General features: G+C 43.9%; 1 protein-coding gene across 1 annotated transcript; it reads right to left on the reverse strand.

Annotated features, from left to right (window-relative positions):
• Positions 1 to 2,102: 2,102 nt before the first annotated feature.
• On the reverse strand, positions 2,103 to 21,647 carry AXDND1 (axonemal dynein light chain domain containing 1). The gene is given in 27 exon segments (XM_030455570.1): positions 2,103 to 2,148; positions 2,150 to 2,186; positions 2,879 to 3,030; positions 3,857 to 3,948; positions 4,509 to 4,640; positions 4,781 to 4,826; positions 4,828 to 4,922; positions 5,703 to 5,813; positions 6,754 to 6,850; positions 7,434 to 7,642; positions 8,318 to 8,411; positions 8,987 to 9,200; positions 11,746 to 11,980; positions 12,432 to 12,495; positions 13,839 to 14,005; positions 14,533 to 14,634; positions 15,506 to 15,626; positions 16,240 to 16,344; positions 16,757 to 16,897; positions 17,388 to 17,509; positions 17,838 to 17,943; positions 18,040 to 18,096; positions 19,208 to 19,293; positions 19,648 to 19,771; positions 20,409 to 20,509; positions 20,852 to 21,033; positions 21,548 to 21,647. Coding segments are annotated over 27 exon segments (3,138 nt in total).
• Positions 21,648 to 22,899: the final 1,252 nt, after the last annotated feature.

The raw sequence follows: 22,899 nt of genomic DNA on the forward strand, positions 1-22,899 counted from the left end.
CCTTTCTCTTGGCAAAGATACAGAACACACTCTATCTGCACTCAGTTTCTCTGATCTAGGCACCCTTGGGGGGGGCATCAGCTCTGCTCCTGCTTTTACTGCAGCATTTCCTCTTGCTTCAAAGCAGACACCCCCCTGCACAGCTACTCCTGGACCATCATTTAGCTACTGTAGAGACCAAGGCAGTGGGGACTTTGTGGCCCTTAACTTCCCCCACAGTAACTGGCCATCATGCACAAGTCTAGAGGTTATCACAACACTTGTGTTTTCACTCCTTTTATTCAGTCTCTCTTTGCCAGCTGCAAACACACACATCAGTACCTATCACCAGTGATACTTCTGCTAAATGCAGCTGTGTCAAGGATGCTGTACTTAAGGGCTTGAGTACATCCACCCATAAACTCATCCAGGATCACACAAGCATCTAAGCCTTCAGGTGGTAGCCTCACATTCAAAACATTCCACCACAGGCTGTGGCTCTTGCTTGTGTGTCTGTAATAGATCTCAGAGTTTTCTCATGGAAAACTAGCTCTGGGAAGTGGAATAACTCTGTAGCTTTCCACTGGTAAACATGAGCTGCGTCCTTACTTCTCTAAGGCTGGTTCTGGTTAGTTTTCAGGTCCCTGGTTTCCCAACCTAGAGTGCCATAATACAGAGTGAACTGCAGATGATCTTTGCTCTGAGCACTTCCCTGGCTGTGTTTCTAACTCCGTGTAAAATGATCTGTCCACACTAAGATTCCTTGGCACATCAAGGACCAACATTTCCACAGATAATGTCTCAAAGGAGCAACACTTAGCCTGAGGAGTGACTCTCCAAGTACATGTAACACTACATCAGGACACACATTGTCCTATTTGCACTCATCTCTGCAGAAGTCAGACATCATTTCTTCAAACATGTAACTTTACTGCAGCTACAGAAAAGGCAAATGATAGCTAAGAGCATCCTCAGCTCCAAAGAACATGCCTTGCTCCAGCAAGGAGCAAGCAAGGAGTCCCAAGCAAAAGATTTCTGTCTTTTACATATACAGAACTGGCAGAAACTTGTCATTTTACCTTCAGGAAAATTACAGTCAAAAACCTCACAGAAGAAAAACCTAATTTAAAACTGTACTTCAGGATTAGGGATCTATGATGCTTCCAAAACAGAATTTATGTGGGAGATTGTATGGGCCAATGTGATTCCTGACAGTTTCACTGCCTGCCCTTCCAAGCAGTCTGGGTCAAATTGCAGTCACACTGAACTCAAGCAGCTCTGATGGCCTTGCAGAGCTTCATAACTGCACAATCTGCCCAAAGTTGGGGACCCAACAGAGGCAGAAACCCTAGGTGGCCACCTCACTGTGGATGGGAAGCAAGGGGCCACAGAGCATACATTTTAAATACCATTCCAGTGCCCTAAGTGGTGGAACTGGCATAATTTCAAGCCTGATTTTATGACCTTGGTTACCAGCAGCTCTCCTGTTGCAGCAGTTTGAGAAAGGCCTTTCAGGATCGTGCTTCAAGGCTGTTTCATGCTTTCTGAAAGAAGAACAGAATCTTCAAATGATTCCAAGACATACAAAAATTTATCTGTGCATTTCTGTACAATTTCTTCAATACCAGCCAGATGGTCACTGTATCATCCAAAGCCCAGAGGATGAAGGAGGTACCCATATCAGATATACAGCCAGCCATGCTGGGACTAATAGAAAAAACTTGGGATGAGAGCAAAAAGGTGGAAATGACATGATCCAACCTGCATGGGTCCATGATGCATGAGGCTGAGCAAGACTGAAGAACACAAAGAGATGATAAGCACAGGGCAAGAGGAGGGGGAGAAGCAGGGGGAGGCTGGCAGGAGAGGTGTTGGGTAGGAGAAAGTTGAGGTAGCAACTGTCTTGCAAGGAAGAGAAGCTGTACAGATATTAGGATTGTGGGAGGAGGTAGAGGACAAGCAAGACAGATAGGGAAGTGACAGAGCCAGCATAAATGCTGAGATGGCACAAAGACACTGGGGTAGTAGGTAAGGATTAATGACAGTGGATTGGGAGTGAAACATTACTATAAATGGGCACAAAGAAACAACTCAGACATCACCATGCTTTATAAATATTTGGTTTATCTGGATCTCTTGGAGTGGCCAGATGTAGAAGCTTTGGTCTCAGGTCTCAACTTCTGAAATGCTTTCTTGGGAACATTTTGCTGAAAGAAAAACAAAACAACAAACCAGAGGCATTAAAAATACCACAGAGTTAAAATGTGCCCAAGGTATCACATCCTTGAGCTTTGATGTCAAAGAAACAGGATACAGTAAAGGACTATGGGGAGAAGTTTGAATTCCCATTCTTTCTCCTTCTCCACCTCTTACATATTTGGGGATCCAGTTGAGAAAGGGCACAAACTTTCATCCACAACAAAGAGAAGGAACTCACGGCCAAACCATATGGGTGAGATCCATAGCTCAGCAGTGTTTAAATAACTCCTGGGGACAGAAAATGTCCTGTGCTATAAACACACAAAGTCTGTGGCCTCTGAGAGTAAAGGGACCTGGAACACTGTATGTGTTTTCTACCACAAAATCAGTGATCCCAAATAGAACACTCACAAGGAAGATGAAGTCAATTGCAGTGATCTCCTAGATACAGATCCTGTGTCATACATCAGACAAGATTATTTTCTCTTAAAAACTAGGGCCATGTTCAGCAGTTCTTTCTCTCCCAATCTGGAATCATGATAAAAGCCTCCTTGTCTGACCTCTGACAAGACAAAAGAGCCCAGACAAAATCCTAGGATATGCCCAGGAGGAGAGGGTCCTGCACTCAACAAGAGATGAACCTCAAGGCTTGCTTCTCTCTGAGTCTAGGAGAAGGTTCAGAATATTGATTCTTCCTGACCTTGCTCCTCTTTGCATGTTGCTTCTGGGATGAGTTTCCCCTCATTCTCCAGCTCACTCTCAAGGTCTCTGATTCTCTGCAGAGCTTCTTCCAGCTTCTCTTCAAGATCTTCAGATCTCTTTTCTGCATTCTGAGCACGGATCTCCGTTTCTCTGAAACACATAAACAGAAATAATTCTGAAACCTGAAATCTAAGCAGCTGCTGGCAGGTTATATAAAATATTTAGAACCCCGAAGTGCTCAGTAGGATTGACTGACTCCACAGAATATTTATGGTTTCAGAGAAGGGCATAAAATCTTGTCAAAAGATCTATGAAGGACTACACGGCCCATCTGTGTAAATCCTTGCCAATGGATTAATTTTAAATTAATCTCAGTGTTTGCCACCAAAGGGTGAGATGCTGATCTTCCTTGTGCACAAATACAGAGCACAGACAATCCTATTAGCAAGGCTAAAGAGATGGGGTTACCCTGGATAATGCAAGCTCACAGACACAACAAATATGAGGTAATGTAATTCAGAGTGCCAGGCCTGCTTAGGCATGGAAGAAGCCCATGGAGGAAGTTAATGACCAAACACAGACCTTGATGTGATTCTGCACAGAGCCACTTGGGTTCCCCACACTTAGACACAACATGGAATGACTTTACCCACCAAGTCATGGGGCACTCAGCTCCTGCAAGTGCTAACAGGACCTGAAGTATGAAGAAGTCTTGCAGAAAAGGATCGTGAGTGGCTCTGCAACGTGCCTCATGAGTACACAAAATGGAAAATCCACAAATAGATGAAGAGCTGACATGGGTCACGTCTTCAGCTAACATAAATCACAGCCAATAACACCAGACAGTCAGAAGGAAACCCCAGAATTAAGCCAGCAGATACTGGATGAAGCAGAACCTTATCAGAAAGCAGAACAGGCACTTGCCTAGGATGAAACCCTGCCCTGCTCATGCCTCCAGTACAGGACCTGTACTCACAGGAGCTGTGCTTGCAGGTGTTCCAGTGTTGCCAGAGCTTCAAACTCTTTCTGAGAAAAGGGAGTCGATGACTTGGTAGCAGTCATATCCCCCTGGATAGGAGGAGCAAAACCTTCTGTAAGTGAATGTGAAGCCAATGATGCCACATTTCATCTACAGCATGTGCCTGGTTGGGTGCTGGTGTCTCAGTCCCTTCTGTGTCTTCATGACACAGATGATCTCAGAACCAGCAAAACAAGTAAACCAAGAAGCTAATTCAGACTCTGAACTGAGCTTGACATTAAAAATAGACTAAAAAGCTTTTCTGACTTAGACATGCAAGTCTCACTGGCTCGTACTTTCGGGTTGCTGATGAATTCACTGGGGTACAGAGATTGGAGATGATTGCAGCCTGACCAGGAGCAAAAAAACCCAAAAACACCCCAAAACCAAAACCAACAAAACAATCTAACAGCAAAACAATGTTCAGAGAACAGAAAGATGCAGCTCCTCACAGGGTCCAACAGGCATAAGTCAGTTTTCTCCATGTGAAGATGACAACCAGGGTTTTTCTACAAGAATAGCTGTTGAAAGGCTCTTACTCTAAGCTCTAAGCATTAAGCTCCACATCACCACCACCAGACCCAAACCATTGGTGTGTGGAGACTCCTACCCCTGCAACAGAAATGATGTCTGACTTCAGAGACTTCAGGTGGATGTTGGAGTCATGTCCTACAGATCTGATCATGTCTGCAGTAGCTTCATCATCCTCTGCCAAGTAATCCACACCAGCACCTGGCTGCTCCTGAGAGAGGAAAGGAACAAGGAGATATCACTGCCTGAGTGGCATTCAAGGCAGCTGTGGAACCATGTTTCCCATCACCTACACTGAGCAATAAATAAAAAGGCCCTGCTGGGAAGTAGCACATTGCAGCTACTAGCCACCTGCTTAACAGCAATCTCCACCCTTACTTCTAATGTTTCCTCCTCTTACAGGTTTCCTACTGCTCTTGGCATCTTCAGCTGCAAGCTGTTCTTGAGTTGAAAAAATGTTTGTGTCCTGAAGCTGAAGCTTCGACTGCAATTCCTGTAAGGAACCATAAGGATCAAGTTAGTAGCATACTCCATTTGTCCAAATAACCAATGTACAGTGAGTTGATCTCTTTCTCTTGCACATATCTAGGTTTGGGCTCCAACCACCTAGGAGGTTCTGAGTATGAATATGTTTCAAATCACAACTCAGTATACCAACTGCCAGACCCACTGTGGCATACCTGCTTTGTATAAGCCACAAAACAAAAAAGAAAGGGACAAAAAAAGACAGCATGGACACAAACAGCATCACAAACACCTGGGGGTTGGGTTCAGAACTGATGCAAACCAAAATGGAAGACACTTAAAATCCATTTCTTCATCATCTGAATTTAACCAGTTTCATATGAAATTAGGCCAACCCTGTATCAAGCACATCTGATTGTCACAGGCAGTGTCAGAAATCCATGGAGCCACATAAGGAATAAAACTAGAAGATCAGGCCTATCTCCTGGGCAAGACAACCACCAGCATGCCAGCCAAAGTCCACCTCAGTGGGTGAAGCAAAACCTATCACACCATGGGGACCTGATCTGCCAGGGTAATATCTCCTAGCTCCAATGAGGATCTGGTTTTGCCTCAGGCCTACCCTCCTAAGAAGCACTGTGATTTTTAACCAGTTTATGGTCATAACACCTCAAAGTTCCATGTGCCACTTTGAGGTCTCCATGCCAGACCTTTCCTCAAACTGCCACTTTTCCTTAAGGAAAAGTTTTGAAACTGTTCTTCATTCAAACTGGTTCAACCTAGAACAGCAAATACAGTTCCTATCTACCTCTGATCCAAAGAGGTTTCTCAGATCTTCTAAATCCAGAAAGGAGACAGGAGTGCCTTTGATCTCTGAAAGGAGAAGACTACACACTTGAACCCAAGCACAGCATTCATCCTGGAATGACAAAGCAGAGAATTATTATTCAGGGGTTATTGAGAAAATAGCTGTCATCCTATTCACCCAATCTGTTAAATAACTTCACCTCTTTCTATCTTTATTCCAGGCCCACCTGGGCCCTCCTATCTTCATCCCACAATGGAAGACATTTCCCCAAGCTTTCAAACAGCATCTGTCACCAGCTAATCACTCCCACCAACTAATTCCTTCAACAAGGTCCTTCTCAGGACAGTGCAGAACATCCTCATCACAGCCACTGCCCCAGCCCACATGGGGAGAAATGAGTGTAAATCCTAGGGCTTAATTTTTCATTTGCTAAGGTCACAGAGAACAGAAGCACAAATATTATTTTCAAGCCCTGCAGAGAAGCTTCTTTCTTACATTCCTGAAGCAATGCCATTTGCCTTGTGCTCAAGGAAGCCTTGGACTTCAGGATAGGTCTACCTCTTACATTCCTGAAGTGCAGGCAAAGCTTGATTCAGCACTGGTGATGACAGTGATAGCAATTAAGAGCTTTAGATTCAAGTGTAAGGAGGTGGCAAGTAGGTCAGCTGAATGGAAACATTTTCAACTGCATCTGTAAAAAGGTATATTGCACCAAGTCCCTCCAGGAACTGCTCAAGCATTGCCCAAGTCTGGGTGTACATGTCTCTGACAAGCTTTTAACCAGAGCTGAATCAACTGCCATCCATATGGAATAAATCTCACAGCAGAATCCTTACAAATGTATCATAAAACAGAGCAAGGAAAATATTAAACCGTCTGATCCAGGTTTATCTACCAGTCAGTAGGCAACCTGGGGGATTGGAGTAATCCATTGGAGTAGCAAGACTCTTCCTCCTCCTTGAAACCCTCACGTATATTTTTCTCTACATTTACAAAGCAAATTCAGTCTCATCTACCCAGACTCAGTCAGACAAACACAGCCACTTCTTACCTTGATCTTACTCAGCTGCCTCAGCTCAAAATCAGCCTCCAGATCCATCTCCGACCGTTTCTTTCGGACAATGGCATTGACAATCTCTCTGCAGCAGCTGCAAAGATGCAGAATGCAGAATGTCAGATGCCTTTGGATGCTTTATTCCCTTCAGCCAGGATCCTGCTGCTCTCAGCATGCTACAGAAGCTCTCTGAAGACCTCTGCACTGGACAAGTCTCCAGAAAAGCAATCCTGTCCTACTCCAGTTACACAGCAACCTCCCAGACAGGAGAGGACAACACAGGTTAGTTCTGTACTAACCCACAGAATATGTGTGAGCACAGATCTCAAACCAGGCAGAGGCTTTGCTCCTGGTGACCTGGGCTGCAGGCTTGCTGCCTGTACTGTCCTTACACTCTCAGAAGTCACCCTCAGAAGTGTGAGCAAAGCCCACACAACCATCTATGCAAACATATTTTATAGCAACACTGGGTATAAAGCAGGTACTGCCATTCTCTTTAGGTGTTCCTGTCTTATTAGGCTCCCTACAAAACTTCAGTATGGTTCAATTAGGACATGGGAAAAGATCCAAGGACAAGGAAATTGATGGAATCTGTCACCATGATTAATCTCTCAGCACACTACGTATTTTTTCTTGATAAAATCCCCCTAGATGAAATTAAAAACCACTGCCAATACCGGATTATAAAGCCAGAGATTCTGTCCATCTCTGCAACCAGATCTTCAGCTTCATGATGCAGCTTATGAGCCTCCAGAAGCCTGAGCTCCTCATCCATCTTGACTCCTGACTCTTGCCGTGGGGGACACTCCTGGGACATGGTGTTTGCTGTCATGTGGCTCAGCAAATTCACCAGCCACAGGGTCAGGTTTTGGTGCAGTTCAGTCACCTGGAAAACACATCAGGGCAAATCTAAACCAGTAAAATAAACGACTGGTCTTGCCAGGAAGTCTGAATTTGGCACATTTCACACAATTCAGTATCCTGCCTGATTCCATTTGCAAGGTGACCTAATGGCAGAAACATTTGGTTTAACCACTTTTTCTCCCATATTCTTTCCCATTACAAACATATCTTCCCCATCATCAATCTGTCCTGCCCCCAATTCTTTAGGATCTGCTGCACATCAGCCCCGTGGTGCTTTGTCTTTTCCAGAATTCACCAACAACCCAAAAATCACACACCACACTTACAGAATGTTTTTAAATGCACAGTGAGGTTCCTCTAGTCTACAGTCCTGGGAGAAAAAAGATAAAACACAGAGCTAGCAGCCAAAACAGCTCTCTGAACAGCAAATATTAATGTTATTCCAGAAGAAATGCTTGCTAAAAATGAGACAATAAAATTATGTTCATGAGCTGTGTAGGAGCCCTTATAGCTATTCTTAGAGTTCTTTTCTGCTCCTTTGGCTGGAGAGAAAAGCCACAACTCAACACAAACATGAAAGAAGGTGCTGAAAGAGATGAAAGTGTTCCTCACACTGGCACTCTGGCCAGATGGAAATTAAAGGAAAGGCTGAATACTGAATGTAGTGCTCTTACTGCAGTTTCAGGCTGGCACTTACTTTCTCATTAAGAAATGTGATGTTCTTCTCAACCTCTTTATTCATAGACAAAACCCATTGCTGAATCATCTTTAAAAATTCTCTAAGTGCCACCCTGAAAAAAAAGACAAATCCAGAAACAAAATGACCTTTAGTGCACCAGACCTGAGGATCTCCATCCCAAAGATACCATTTGGTTCCCAGCTCAAGGAAAACAACATATGCTGGAAACATGACACAGATATTTTTGTTAAATCTGTGGGGAAAGTTGACATTTGCTCTCTTTCATATACATCATGCATGTGCTCTGCAAATAATTTTTTCCTGATGGTATTTGCTAAAGACAATGGAGCATCATGAGGAGGAATATGCCTCCACAAAACTGTCTGTAAAGGAATCACACAATGGTTTGGTTTTTTTTCTTCAAATGTCAAGATTTCCAAAGCAGGTGGTAGCTTTGAGGGAGACTTTCATGTTCCTGGAGTGATATTGAAGCCATCAACTGTTTCCACAGATATTGCCAAATCAAAGCAGATGAAAGGCAGGTGCCTATCATTTTAACACTTTGCTTGATCATGCTACTGCCACTTTGCTGCAACAGGGTTTCCACAAAAGAACATTTCTCTTTTCTTACACGTGTGGTTTAAGATACAAGGCCAGCCCAGACACACTGAACACCTCTGTACTTACGGGAAATGTTGTTTCTTATCACCCTCAGCTTCATGCAGCTGGCTGGAGCCTAAACAGCTGATCACTGCCTTTACCTGGGCCAGCCACACAGGAATCTCTTGATAAAATGCCCACAGCTCAGCTTGGTGCAGACCAGAACTTGGCTTCAGCTTTTGCACCTTGAGTGACCAATCTTCCATACTTCTCACCAAGGCTGACAGAATCCTAGCTGTGCCTGCAGGGGAAGACAATAATGAACCTTTAATTAAAATTCTTTAAGCCAACAAAAACAAAGCTAGATTCCATGAGGGATAATGCCAAGAGGGACGAACAGCTTCTGTGGGAATTCACTACACTTAGAACTAAGAATAAGCTGTTTAAAGCAAGCTGAAAGAAAATGGGCTTGGTTTGAAGCCCTGACTTCACTTTTTGTCTTGCCCAATTTGTCTTCCTCATTGCATAAAGGCTGAATCTTCTTTTTTAAATGGCTTTGCAGTCACAATATGATTCTTGAAAGATGCAGGTACACACAGAAGATGCAGTACACACAGATGGACAGCGTAGTAAATTACTCCTCTGGCACAAGGTGATGGATGTTCTCTATATGCTTGAAATATGTGCTTGAAGCAGAGCAATGTTTCCTCTTGACAGACAGTGTTTAAGCTTTCTTTAAATGTTGGTAAGGTCCTAGGCTCCATGACATCTTGTAGCAAAGAGAGCATGTAATGCAGGGGGGGGTGAAGACAATTTTTTAAATATTCCAATAATTTTTATCCATGGCTTGGTTTCCCCATTGTACAGCCATGGTTAGATTCTCCCCTGGGTTAGGAGAAGTTTGACAAAGTAGTGCTGGGATGTCAACACTGGTAAGAAAGGGAGGAGATTACCCTCTGCAGGGTGGAGCCTTTCAGACCATATGATGGGAGCCCCACAACCACATATTAGTTTTATAACAGTGAGGAGGCCAATTAATAGTAGAAATTATATTATTTAAGTTTTTCTGCCATGCAGCATCAGCTTAAGAGCAAAGATGAAAAAAGGTGGGTCCCAGAAGGACATGAAATGAGGGAGAACAGTCACTTCTCCTTGCTTACATGTGGTCTGGCCATATGGGACCTTAGACAGTATTCTGGATCCTTATTAAATAGTGGCTTGCTTTGGGAATGTCACTGCTTTTGTCTTACAGACTTAAGTTCTTAGAGAAAGAGAAGACCTAATTGGAGCTCACTGGAGACCCAAGTGCCAATTTCAGTGTCAAAAACTTCTTACTCACAAAGAAAGTATATTGGGAAGGCTTTTAGAAGTGATCAAGGAAGACTGAATAAAACCAAAGACTTTAAACCAAACCTTATAGACTTCTTGTAAGTCCTCTTTTATATCACCTGTCTAAAAATTATCCCATTGCTCTCTCTGCATCTCTAATCCTTGCCATTAAATACCAACTTCTGTATTTCTGGCACATGCTTCTTAAGATCAGGTAATCAGATCTTAGAAGATAATAAATACTTCAGGTAACAGAGTGCCATTGCCTCACAGGACAAAATTACCATGTTCTCAGTGATGTTTCTCACCTGTTCTTTATAATCTCTTTCATTCTCCCTGTTTCTTACCAGAGATGCAATGTAAACAGAAGGAATATCTTGTCTTTTCTACTGAAAGGCCATAATATTGCAGTGTAAAAATGAATCCAAGCCATTCAAAATACACAGCTTTTTATGGGTTGAGAATACTTTTCCTGTGGTCCAGCTCCTAAAGCTTTTGTTAAAGTAAGGTAAAATCCCTTTTTCACTGGAGGAAGCAAATTTGCATCAGAAGTCTGTGCTGTGCTGCTCAGCCCATTGCTCAGATCATGACTATGGAGACTTCTAACAAATTGCTTTTAACTCTTGGCCCTGTTAACTCCTCCTCTCTCCCACTGTCTAATGAGAGCTACTGGAAATGTTTAATTCCTTAAGCTGTCTCTAGGACAGACAGACCTATCATTCTATCTCAGCACTTTTAGTAGGCTGAAATATTACAGGTATTATAAGATAATGTAGGGAAAAGCACAGGATAACACTGAGTGAAGTAAGTTGACAGTACAAGAAGCAGCTTGGCACACAAGTAGCAGTTCCTGACAGTACATGTTCAGTTTGGTTTTAGTCTGCTAAAAGGAAATAAGAGGATTAAAAAGCCAGAGATAAAACAATGCTGAAATCAGAAGTGAGTCAAAGGCAAATGAAGGCAGAGGCAAAGGCTGAGAAGTTTAGTTGCAAATTACCCAACATGGTTGTTATCTTACATAGGACATGATAACTTTATATCAGGAAAAACATTTATTTACATACTTCATTATCAAGATAACTCTATCTAGATTAAGATAACATTGTGCCAATGATAAAAGCAATAAAAAAGTATTACCCTCCAAGACACTGCTTTCTAGTTAATGAACTCCAGTGTGATGTTCTACTTTATATTTTAAACATCCATTTTCCTTTTCCATTTATTTTCTTTTTCATGCATTACCTGCATACTCACAGACTTCCCTCACAGGCTCACCCTCTGAACATAACATGACCTGTTCTACATCACATGTTCTTTGCACTCTATTACCTCTAAAATTTCAATCAGGTTTCTTGGTGTTTATCCCTTGAATGCCCTTGATCCCAGCACATAGCTGGGGGCCAAGACTTCAGCTTTGAAAAAACCCAGTACAGATTATGTCAACCAGTCCTTTATTACCTGCTGCTTTCTTGGCATCCCCAAGGAAAGACAGAACAGCAAAACAGGTCATTCCTTACCATTATTCCCACTTATCCTTCTATTGTATTGCTGGTAGAGTTCATGGGCACTTTGCTTTATTTCTCCCAGGGCAATGTGCTGTGGAGACAACACTCCATCCAAGTGCCAGTGTCGATTCAGCACTGTTTGTCCCAGCTCCATCCAGTGCTCCTGCAGGCTGGCAATGCTCCTCAAACTTTCAGACTTTCCTAGGTGCACCTCCCCTCCATATTGCTCTAGGTCTTCTCTTAGTACCTGAAATAAAAGTAGCAAACTCACTGTGCCCCCAAAAGTTGGGCCACCCCTCGGCTGCATCAGAAATATGATGCAAACCAGGTAAGAAAAGTGTGAGGAATCCACCAGAATAAAGATGTCACAGTGAGTAGACAGCACATTATGTTGGAAATTTATTGGTGACAATTCTGAGCCCTTCTACTGATCAAGAATCTACCAGTCACCAGGACTGTTGGTCAGAAAGTTCTCTAATGCATGACTTAGTTTAATGCACTGGCTGAATTATGGCATTGGTCAATTATAACTTCTTCTGTGTAGATTCATAGCTTAAGCTTTAGCACAAAAGATTTGAGCTGATGTGTTCTCATTCACCTTGGTGATGGGCACAGGTGCTCACTGTGGCTCAGCTAACATCTGGTAATTTGCTGAGCAGATACAACTTGATAATATAGCCAAGCTCCCAAAATCTTACATTTATCATGCTCTTGGTGTCTTGCAGGATTTCATCCAGTAGCTTCTCATTCATCAGAGAAGAGCTAGAGCAGAGGGAAAGAAGGTTTGAGAGCCTAGAGAAGAAACTCATCTAGTGGCTGAGGTAAAACCAAGAGTCCAGGTACATACTCTACACATAAAAAGTTTGTGGTAGGAATTGTAACTCGAAGGAGGACTAAAAAACACCAGGTCCTACTCAACCAGAAATACTTGTTCTCTCACTCAATACAAACACTTGATGTCAGTTAAGAAAGTATGTTACTTCCAGCAAAGACAAATATCAAAGTGAAGCACACATATTGAAAATTAAGACCTTATTAACTCTAGGACTGAAATATATATAAAGTGATGCCTTTTGTTAATGCACAAACTGTGCATTGTTTCTGCATTTTGTACTTGCCTTTGTGCTTTAACATATCACAATGAACTACCAAAAAGCCTGCAAAATACAATCACCTCAGCACACAAGATAACTTTGCATTTGAAACATATCTCAGAGTCTCATTTTGTAAATGTACATTAGAGAACTGAGTGGTCCACTGAATGCCTGTGCCTTCAACCACAAACCCACAACATCACTTCAGAATTTCTGCTGTGGATCTGATTATCAAAATGCATTTGTCCAGCAGAAAAGCAGAAGGAGGGATGTGCTAATTACACCAAATCTCACTGCACTGGAGAGTCAGTGCTTGCTTTGCATTGGACCACTGAGAAGAACTGTCACAAGGTTGAACTCAGTGATTTTTTAGGTCTTTCCATAGAATCATAGAATCAGCTGGGTTGGAAGGGACCTCAGAGATCATCAAGTCCAACCCTTGAACCACCGTTGCGGTTGCTAGACCATGGCACTGAGTGCCACATCCAGTCTCTTTTGAAATATCTCCAGACACGGAGAATCCACTACTTCCCTGGGCAGCCCATTCCAATGCCTGATCACCCTCTCCAGAAAGAAATTCTTTCTAATATCCAACCTAAACCTCCCCTGGCACAACTTGAGACCCTGCCCTCTTGTCTTGCTGAGAGTTGCCTGGGAAAGGAGCCCAACCCCCCCCTGGCTCCAACCTCCTTTCAGGGAGTTGGAGAGAGTGATGAGGTCTCCCCTGAGCCTCCTCTTTTCCAGCCTGAACAACCCAGCTCCCTCAGCCTCTCCTCATAGGATCCGTGCTTGAGTCCCTTCCCCAGCCCAGTTGCCTCATTTGGACCTGCTCCAGCACCTCAATCTCCTTCCTGGGCTGAAGAGCCCAGAACTGGACACAGGACTTGAGGTGTGGCCTCACCAGGGCTGAGTACAGGGGCATGTACTCATGCATGTACTCCAACCATGACAGTTCTGTGAGGCAAAAATCAAGGTAGTTGAGTGCTGCCCTCATCCCTCTGGGCTACTCACGAGTCACTGCATTGGAAGCACTGAAGGTGCTTGTTGAGCCTGCTGCAGACAATCTGGAGTTTTGCCTGGCTTGACTCCTCAGAATGCTCTATTTCTGCTCCAAACTGACCCAGCCTCCCACTGAACTGGTTGGTTTCATCCTGCAGATCAGCAAGGTCTCCTGTGTCCTGCAGGTGTTGGGCATGAGAATGGGAAAAGGGAGTGTCACTGTGCTTGTTTTGTTCTGAGTTGGAGAAACTCTCCCTTTGCACTGGCTGTTTTGAGATATGGAGGTATCAGAGGTGTGGGAGATGTCTAATTCCAGAGCACAGCCCTCACAAACCCTTTGAGGCAGGATTAGAGAGGGCTCACCAGGCTTGCCAGACTCCTCCTTGCTTGTGTGCTACTGAGGCACCACGCAGGCCCACACCAATGAGGTCAAAATTACACAGACTGGGATCTGTTTTGTTTTTACACAGAATGAACTGGGAGACAGAAGAAAGCCCTCCAGAGAAAAGGGGGAAATAAAAGGGAAAAAAGAAAGGTTTGAGGTAAAGGAGACATGCAGTAAAAAGCAAAAAGTGAAGAGTGAACTTAATAAAATTTTAATCTTCTAAACAAAGATTCAAAAGTTCAGTTAACAGTCAAAATACCAAATGAGAACACAGAGCTACATAAACCACACGTACACACACTTTGAACAGGCACCCATTACCTTTGAGGACAAGAGGACTATGAAATGCTTGAGAATGTTGATCAGTGACCTCCCACTCACATGGAGCTTGTGAACCAGTGTGAGCTTGTTCCTTTCTATTATCTGAAAAAAAAAAATGCTGTTATTATTTGGCCTGGTTTCTTCTGAGAAAGAAGCTCAAGCAGTCCACTTTCCTTACAATTAAACCTCTGTTCTCCCATGCAGCCCCAGAAGTTCTGCTAGTGGATTTTAAACTTGAATGGGATAAAGCAGATCACAAACAAGGGGGACACCCAAACAAGGAAGTACAGAACTAACCAAAAATGATATCTTGTGAGGAAATGCAAGGAATTTGGTTACAATATTCTAAATTATGAGGAATAGGAAGTTTTTTAGTCAAATACATCTCTGAATATTAATTTCATAGATGTTCTCTCTGCACAGAACCTGGAGATCTGTACACTCTCTACAGCTCCCTGAAAGGAGGTTGGAGCCAGGGGGGGGTTGGGCTCTTTTCCCAGGCAACTCTCAGCAAGACAAGAGGGCAGGGTCTCAAGTTGTGCCAGGGGAGGTTTAGGTTGGAGATTAGGAAGAATTTCTTTATGGAGAGGGTGATCAGAGATTGGAATGGGCTGCCCAGGGAAGTAGTGGATTCTCCGTGTCTGGAGATATTTCAAAAGAGACTGGATGTGGCACTGAGTGCCATGATCTAGCAACCGCAACGGTGGTTCAAGGGTTGGACTTGATGATCTCTGAGGTCCCTTCCAACCCAGCCAATTCTATGATTCTATGAAAAGTGCTCTGTGAATTAACTGGTTTCCATTTTTAAAAAACCACATGTGAAATACAATAAACCTAAGGTCAGGGCAGGTAGGAGATGTGTTACTACCCAACTGCACTGAATAAATATGTCCTTTGGGATGGAATCTGCCCTCTGAGTAAGACTGCTGTATATTTCATTCCTTGCAGCACATCATGGATCTCCTACACCTACCTTCAGAGCCAGGCCATATGCAGCTGAAGTCCAAATGTCTCTCTCCTGGGCAAGCAGCACAACTTGCTCTTCCAGACGTCTTCTCTGCAACTCATACAAGTCCCGATACTCTTTCAAAAGACTTGAAGAAGGGAAAGACATTGAGATACATGCATCTACGTTTGCCATTTGCACTTACTTTTTCCCAGTTCCTAAAGCTTTTCTGAAACATTTGTTCTCCCTCCCTTTCTTCTTCAGTCATGTCCTGCACAATGTGTGAATTCAGACACTTTTCCCTGAGCCCCTGCAACATCTTTCTGTTACTTCCATTGAGATTTTCCAATCAGAATTAACACAAACCTCTAAGTGAATCCATCTGCCTAACCACTCACAACGGCTCTGATGCCAGCCACCTAACTCCCTGATTTCTCAGGTATCTGAGGATGTCCACAAGCCCTCAGAAGTTCAGAGCTTCAGGCTCGGGTTGAAGATCTTGCCAGCTGTGAATGTGGGGTGAAGGGAATGCCAGCAGCTGGCCAACAGATGCAATTTTCATGTCTTAAAATTAGAGAAGTTTTGAACTGTCTTCCATCCCTTGAGGAACTCAGGATTTGTAGCAAAATGATGGCATTTGTCATACCCAGTCCTCTTTCCCAGAAGGAAATCAACCCTCACCTCTCCTTCCCAACAACCCCCAGAGAGTGATACCAGCACTCAGCAGAAATCTCGAAAACCCAATTCTGAAGGCAACTTACTCTGCCTTTGCTTCAGCCTCTAGAATGGCTGCAGCCAGCTCCTCTTCAGCTTTTTCTGCTTTTTTGGTCACCTTGAAGTCATGCTCTCGTACCTCACACAGCTCACTGGAACAGCAGGGAACAGACTTAATTCAGCTTAGCCCAACCCAAAGGTCTCTACTCTGGTGTGAACACACTGGTGGGTCCTACACAATCATGCAGAGCTCTCTTCTTCCAACACAAGCATCTCACTGTAGGAGTGAAAGACATCTTGAAAACCTCTTCTTCCCAGGCATGTTGCCCTTTTCTGCAGTCCCCTACCAACCAACCTCTGGTGTGCTTAGGAAAGAAGGTATCTTGGAGATGATTTGACACTAAGAAGGTGGAGTGAGAGTGTGAGGAGGCTCAAGTGTGGTCCCTGGAGCACTGCTTAAAATCATAACCCTATCTTCCTGCTCCTATGGGAGGAAGATTAGAAAAGCAAACAAAATCAGAGGACTAAGCCTAGGGCATAGAGATGAATTCTTACAACTCAGACCTGGCCAGCTGTCTAACAGAGTCTTTAAAATGAATAAGTTCTTCAGTGATATGCCTGTTGATCAGCTGCTGTGCCATCATTTTTTTGTAGAGGGTCTTCATCTGCTCAGGAATCCGCTCCAGGAGACTCACATACCTCTGTCTGCAGTAAAAAGGGCAAAAATGGGAGTTTACCTGAGAATGCAAATCTCTTACCCCATCTGCAGACCCTTCCTAGAAAGGGTCTAGAAGCAATTTTTTTCCTAGAAGCAATCCTTTGTTTGGAGTGGGTATTTTAAATGTTGTTATAGTGGTAACGTAATACTGGTAATCTGAGCATGGGAACCCCACCTATGAGAGATGTCCCAGGCTATTCTTCATATAGAACTTCCTCTGAAATGTCACACCAATAAGGTGTGGTCACAGTGTCACCAACTTCAAGCTCTGGGTTACCTAACAGAGGCTCCTTCACCCCAGTTGTTAACTAGGCAGGGAAATCCTATTTCAATCCTGGCATCAGAACACTCCCTAATTTATTACCTGGCAGCCAGCTAGCTTTGCCACACAAGGACTTTGGGAATGATCTGCAGCAGCACTCCCAAGAGGACACAGCCATAAGGGAAGAGGGGGATTAAAGGTTGGTTAATGGTGACCTGAGCTTTGAAAGCAGTTGTCCTCTCTCCACGCAGTCCACGCTGACCTGACGAATCAGCTCATGGAAAACAATGTTGTAGATGTTCTGCTCTGCCCTTATCAGCTCCAGGGAATCATGCAGCTGGCAAAACAGGCAAGAAAAATCATAGCTCTACAGAGCCTGGCCAGCTCACTCCTTTCACACCAGAGGTTAACACAGATCTGTCCTTTCTCCAGAAGTTTCACTTGAAGGACAAAACACTACTAAATGTAAAAAGCAGAAAGGAAAGCACCATCCTGCATGCATCCATTTTCAAACCTCGATTTCCTCATTATTACAGGACCTACAGACACCTGGCCTTGGCAGAAAGGTGCCAGCAGGCACCTTGAGCACAGCAGGGATAAACACTGGGGAAAACAGGATTTTTCTGAGTACAAGGAAGTTATTCAGGGACAAGTGAGTTATTCACCTGCGAAGGTCCTGTCACTCTGATTAACTTGTCTACTCCAGCTTTTTCCAACATGCTGTCCATCACCTCCATCAGCTGCATGACCTCTAATCTCCCAGAAGGTTTTCTGACAGACCAGAGAGACATCATTATTATTCTACTTTCCCAGGAAAAGAAACTCAGATTTTTTTTTCCCAACAGCTTCATGCAGGGTGATACTTACATGGATGGGAACAGCCGCGGTTTCTTCTCACGGTCTTTGAGCAGTGTTGTGTATTTACTGAAATGAACACAAATGTTAGAGCTTGATTACAAAGCAATCCTTCCAGTGCTATCTACAGGATCCTGCTCTCTCCTGCAATCTACTGGTCCTGTGATGAAATTTGGAGAGGCAGAGAAGGGTCTGCAGGGTTGCTCTTCAGTGGGAGCATCCAGTGTCTTATATGAGAACTCTCATGGCTCTTCCCCCAGCTGGAGGTCTTCTTGCCACTAATGGCAGAAATCTTGTAGGATAAGACTGCTCATGGTACTTGGCTAAGAAGCAAACAATGGGTTTAAAAGTAACTGGTGGGGCCAGAAAAAAAACATCCCACCCAGCCAGAAATCAATCACAGAAGACCATTGAAATAAGATGCTGTTGTATGTTGGCAAACATATTGTGAGGATTTCACTCCTGATCTTAGTATTTTAACCCCTGAACAATAAGAAGCTTAATCTTTAAACTTAGCAAGTTTCACAGAGAGACCAAAGAGGTCTTCAGTAGTGTTTTCCTGGGCTAGGTTTGGTAAATTTGATTCAAAACTCACAGCCTGGGGAAAAAGAAAAAAAAATCAAACAAACACAAAACCAACAACCCAGAGTGGTCACATTCAAGATGCTAGCAGGCCTATACAAGTGTAAAGTGAGAGAAAGAACTACCAAGAGCCCACCCAGGTTCCTGGCTGAAAGTGATTCTAGAAGAAAAACAGATACCAATGAAAAAAGCAAGAAAAAGCAACCACTACCCCCACCCTCCACCAAAAATACCACAAACAATCCACCCCAAACAATAAACAAAACCTAACAAACCCAAATAAAAAAGGGATAAAGAAGAGCAGAAACTTCTAAAAGTTGCCTCCAAGGATCAAACTATATTTCAGCTTCTACATTCATGTCCACCTACAAGCAGTACTTGTGTGCAGCGAGTTCCCTTTTAGCCACCCCAAAGCAGCAGTGACAAAGAAGAAGGGGGTGACATTGCTCTGCAGGGTTTCCTGTAGCCTCTTGTTAGCATGAGATTAATACAAATTCTCTTCTATGCTCTCCCCAACAGCAAGGTTGGTGTCTTTGGGCAGCATCCTCAGCTTCTCATTGCTTTATCCTCCACGTCTGAACAACTGAAGAACACTCACTCATCCAAGTATTTCAATGGCAAAACTCCTCTCTTCTTCACTATGTGGAATTCCCTGGGAACCAGACTGTCTGCCAGGATTCCTCGCTGGGGATAGGAAAGAGAGAGAACAAAAAAATCAATATAAAAGATGAGATTACATTCCTGGTTCCTTCCCAGAGAGGACACAGGTTTGGCAACCAGGGGAGGGAAGTACACATAGCAGCTTTTCATGCTGCTTTTTGCCTTTCCTGCTCCACACATCTACAGCCTGACAGAAATACATCCAAAATCAGACTGAATTAACCAACACCCACTGAACTGCTGGGGGGAGGGTTGGGAGACTGTAGCCACAAAGAGACCCAATGAATTTTAGGACCAGAGTAACATTGGGACATGTGCATGAGGACCTCCTTTTCTTCAGTGATACAGGCAAAGAAACACCCTATGGGCAGCACTCACAGGAGGATGTGGAACTCTACCAAAGCTCCACCTCTGCTCTCCAGAACACTCAGCAGAAGACCTTCTGTCCATCATTGCTTTCCTAGCTTGGCCAGTTGCAACATCACACAGGTAAGAGACATCCCTGAAAGGGAGGGAAGAGCTTGTTCACTGACCACCCTGCAGGCTGCCCACCACCCACCATTCCCCTCCTGACATCCTCAGTCATCCGTGGGCTTACTCTCAGCCTGAGACCAGGCTCATGGCCAGGCCTCCCTCCCCTGGGCCAAAAAAGATGGATGATATTGTGGTTTTTTGGCAAACTAACTAAACTTGTATTGCCTATCAATTCTTTACATCTGCTGCCAACACCTTATTGCATACATATCCAACCTCTGATAAAAAGCAAAACATTTTTCACTTCTTAGCAACCATTAAGCATCACCTATTTACAAAGAAGTGTAAAGCTATTCCTTGCTAAGTCCCTTAAAGCCAGATGAGCTGCTTTTCCTAATCGTGGATGACAGAACATCCCTGTGAGCCTGGCATCCTTTGGAAGGATGGTTCTAAGAACTGCTCATGTAGCAACTCATTTACTTATTTTTCCTGGAACACCTTTCCCTCTAATCTCTCCAACTCAGAGGGGGCAGCTGGTGCGTTCATCCAGCCACATCAGGCAGCACAGCCTAATTTAAAAAACAAACACACCAAGGGGGAGATCTAGCTCTGCATTCTTAGCTCTGTTGTCTTTCCAACCACCTCCTGATCCCTTCTTTGCTTACCTTCCAGCACCCATCAAACTGACAGGGTGGTCTGTCAGGTGCCTGAACTTGCTCCGATGATTAGGATAATGCCAAAGCCGATCTGGGGTTTGCAGGCAGCCCTGCAGGCAAGACACACATGGCTGTCACTTCACAGCAAGGAAGGTGCCAAGGAGTGGGAGAGGTCAGTGTGGTTATCTAAACCAGCTATGCATCGTTGTTACTGTCTTGGGGCTAAAGAAATCAACTTGAACAAAAGTGCCTCTGCGAGAGCTTCACAGAAGCACGTTTTGCAGGGAATTGAAGGCAACACTACAAGTGTTGTAGTCAGAAAAGTGGTGAGATACAAGATAAATTCATCTTATGAGGTTGGCAAAATTTCCATGTGGCCAGGGAATGAACGTGCACCCCTCATGAATGGCCAGTTCTGGATGGAAAAAGGCAGGGGATGGCAACACACTCACCCTGAAGCCCATTGTGGTTTTGGAGGCTTCCTGGAGCTTTAAATACTCCAGGCTGTAGAGGGAACTGCTGGCACTGGCCAGGCTTCGGAAAACCTCCTCTGGAACAAAACTGTCCTCCAGGGAGGAAGAAACAGGCTTGATGGGATCAAGCATCCTTGAGGTGCCCCTCAGCTTGGGGATCTCTGGAAAACAGCATGTCAGACCCATTTCAGCAATATTTATTCTGCTGGTGAAAGAGAAAACGAATCTGACTTTAAAATACAGGGCTGAGGAGAACATGAAGTCTTACACACCTCTGCCCTGTCTAATGCCTTACCTCAAGATAGAATTAACCACCTAAAACACTGATAGTCAATCCCATTTTTGGTGGTTGTTGGATCTTCAGTGGAACAACAGTTGTTGTTCAGTGGAACTACAGTTGCCTTCCGACAATGGGAGATGGCAGCAGCAACACAACTGCACCAATCTATCAGGGACACAGATGCCAAGGGATGCTGTAAACAGCTAAAGGTTGTGTTCCTGCACAGTGACTTCCCTTCTAGCAACTGGCTTTCTGTGAAGATGCCAACATCCTAAAATATCAGCCACTGAGTAAATAAAGGCAAAACTTCATGCAGACAAGTGTCCTAATGTAAAAGGAAACCAGAAGGATAGCAAGTAAGATGTCCAGCCCAACAGCCTCCAGCCCAGCCCTACCTGAGTGGTTCCCCTCACTGACAGAGCCCATCCGTGAGGTTCTGCTCCATTTCTTTCCATAGGCTCTTGCTCCAGGAGCTGGCATTCCAGTTGTGGGCATGGTGAGCATTTAGTTTATTGTAATGCTTAGCCAAGGAAATTTGCAGTAAGGAATGATCTAGAAACAGAATTAGACCCTCATTTGCACTTCAAAGGGTTAACAGTTTATTTTGCTTTTGTTTTTTTGTGTGGTTTTTTTTTTTTTTTCATTTTCCTCTTTTCTTTTTCCACAATAAGTAACAAAACCAGGTACATCAGTTAGAAGCCCCCGAAGCTTTGCTACATCCTCCCCGGGATGGTTATTTCTGCAGGTACAAACCACACTGAGAACATTCTTTTACACATTTAACACAACCTGAGATCTAATTCTATCTGAATTTCTCCAATTATTAACCTTACCACTTTTTTCTTCTTAGCAATATCTTACTAATGCAAAAAAAAAAAATCCTATTTTTATTAGTCTCATAATCTCCATGAATCTGCATATGAAGTTTTTTTCCCCCCACACTAGCTTTGCCAATATATATTCTTTAACAAATCTCTTGGTTTTGGTCTCCTTATCAGCCATATCCTCATGTACTGCTGTTTCTAATTAGCTTAACTGCATTTCTTTGCCTTCAGGTGTGTGCTTGTGGTATAATCTAGGAATCATCTTGCCAGGTAATTTCTTGCTTTGCTTCATAAGTGGCTTGTTGGAAAGAAAACACAAAAATTTGCTAAAAACTTCTGTCAGAACTTTTTTCTCCCTGGGCTTGGCAGTACAAATTATTCCTTCCTGAAAGGATGGGAGGATGAATGGCACTGTTCTGGAGCAGCTACAGCTTAAGGACACAGACAAGACTTGACTTTGGAGCATGTGGTGTACACATAGCTGGAAACTATCACATCAAGTTCTTGGCACACAAACCCTTTTCAGGCTCAAAACGAAGGCCAGACATCACCACTGTGATATACATTTGGCAGTTGCTCCAGTTTCTTGTGTTAGAAACTCTGCTCTGTTCCAAGAGACATCAACTCCTTCCCTGTGCACTTCCAAGGACAACCTTTCCTCTCTTACAAAAGCCCAGTGCCCCCTCCCATCAGGTATTTAGCTCTGGCATTTCCTACTGCTTTTTAGGACCTAAAAAAAGGCTCCTGCAAACAACCCTCCAGCCATGGGGATCTCCTCCAGTGGCCCAGCCTGGTAACTCCAAACTTTACCAGCTTGCAGCTCCATCCGGGAGCACTGGGAGGCGGTGGCACCAGGACTCCCCAGAGCTACGGGCACAGGCGGCCTCAGCCCTCCCTCCCCTCTGCCAAATAGCTTCCAGATC

Source organism: Calypte anna, chromosome 8, assembly GCF_003957555.1.
Source record: "Calypte anna isolate BGI_N300 chromosome 8, bCalAnn1_v1.p, whole genome shotgun sequence".
In the NCBI taxonomy this organism is placed as follows: domain Eukaryota; kingdom Metazoa; phylum Chordata; class Aves; order Apodiformes; family Trochilidae; genus Calypte; species Calypte anna.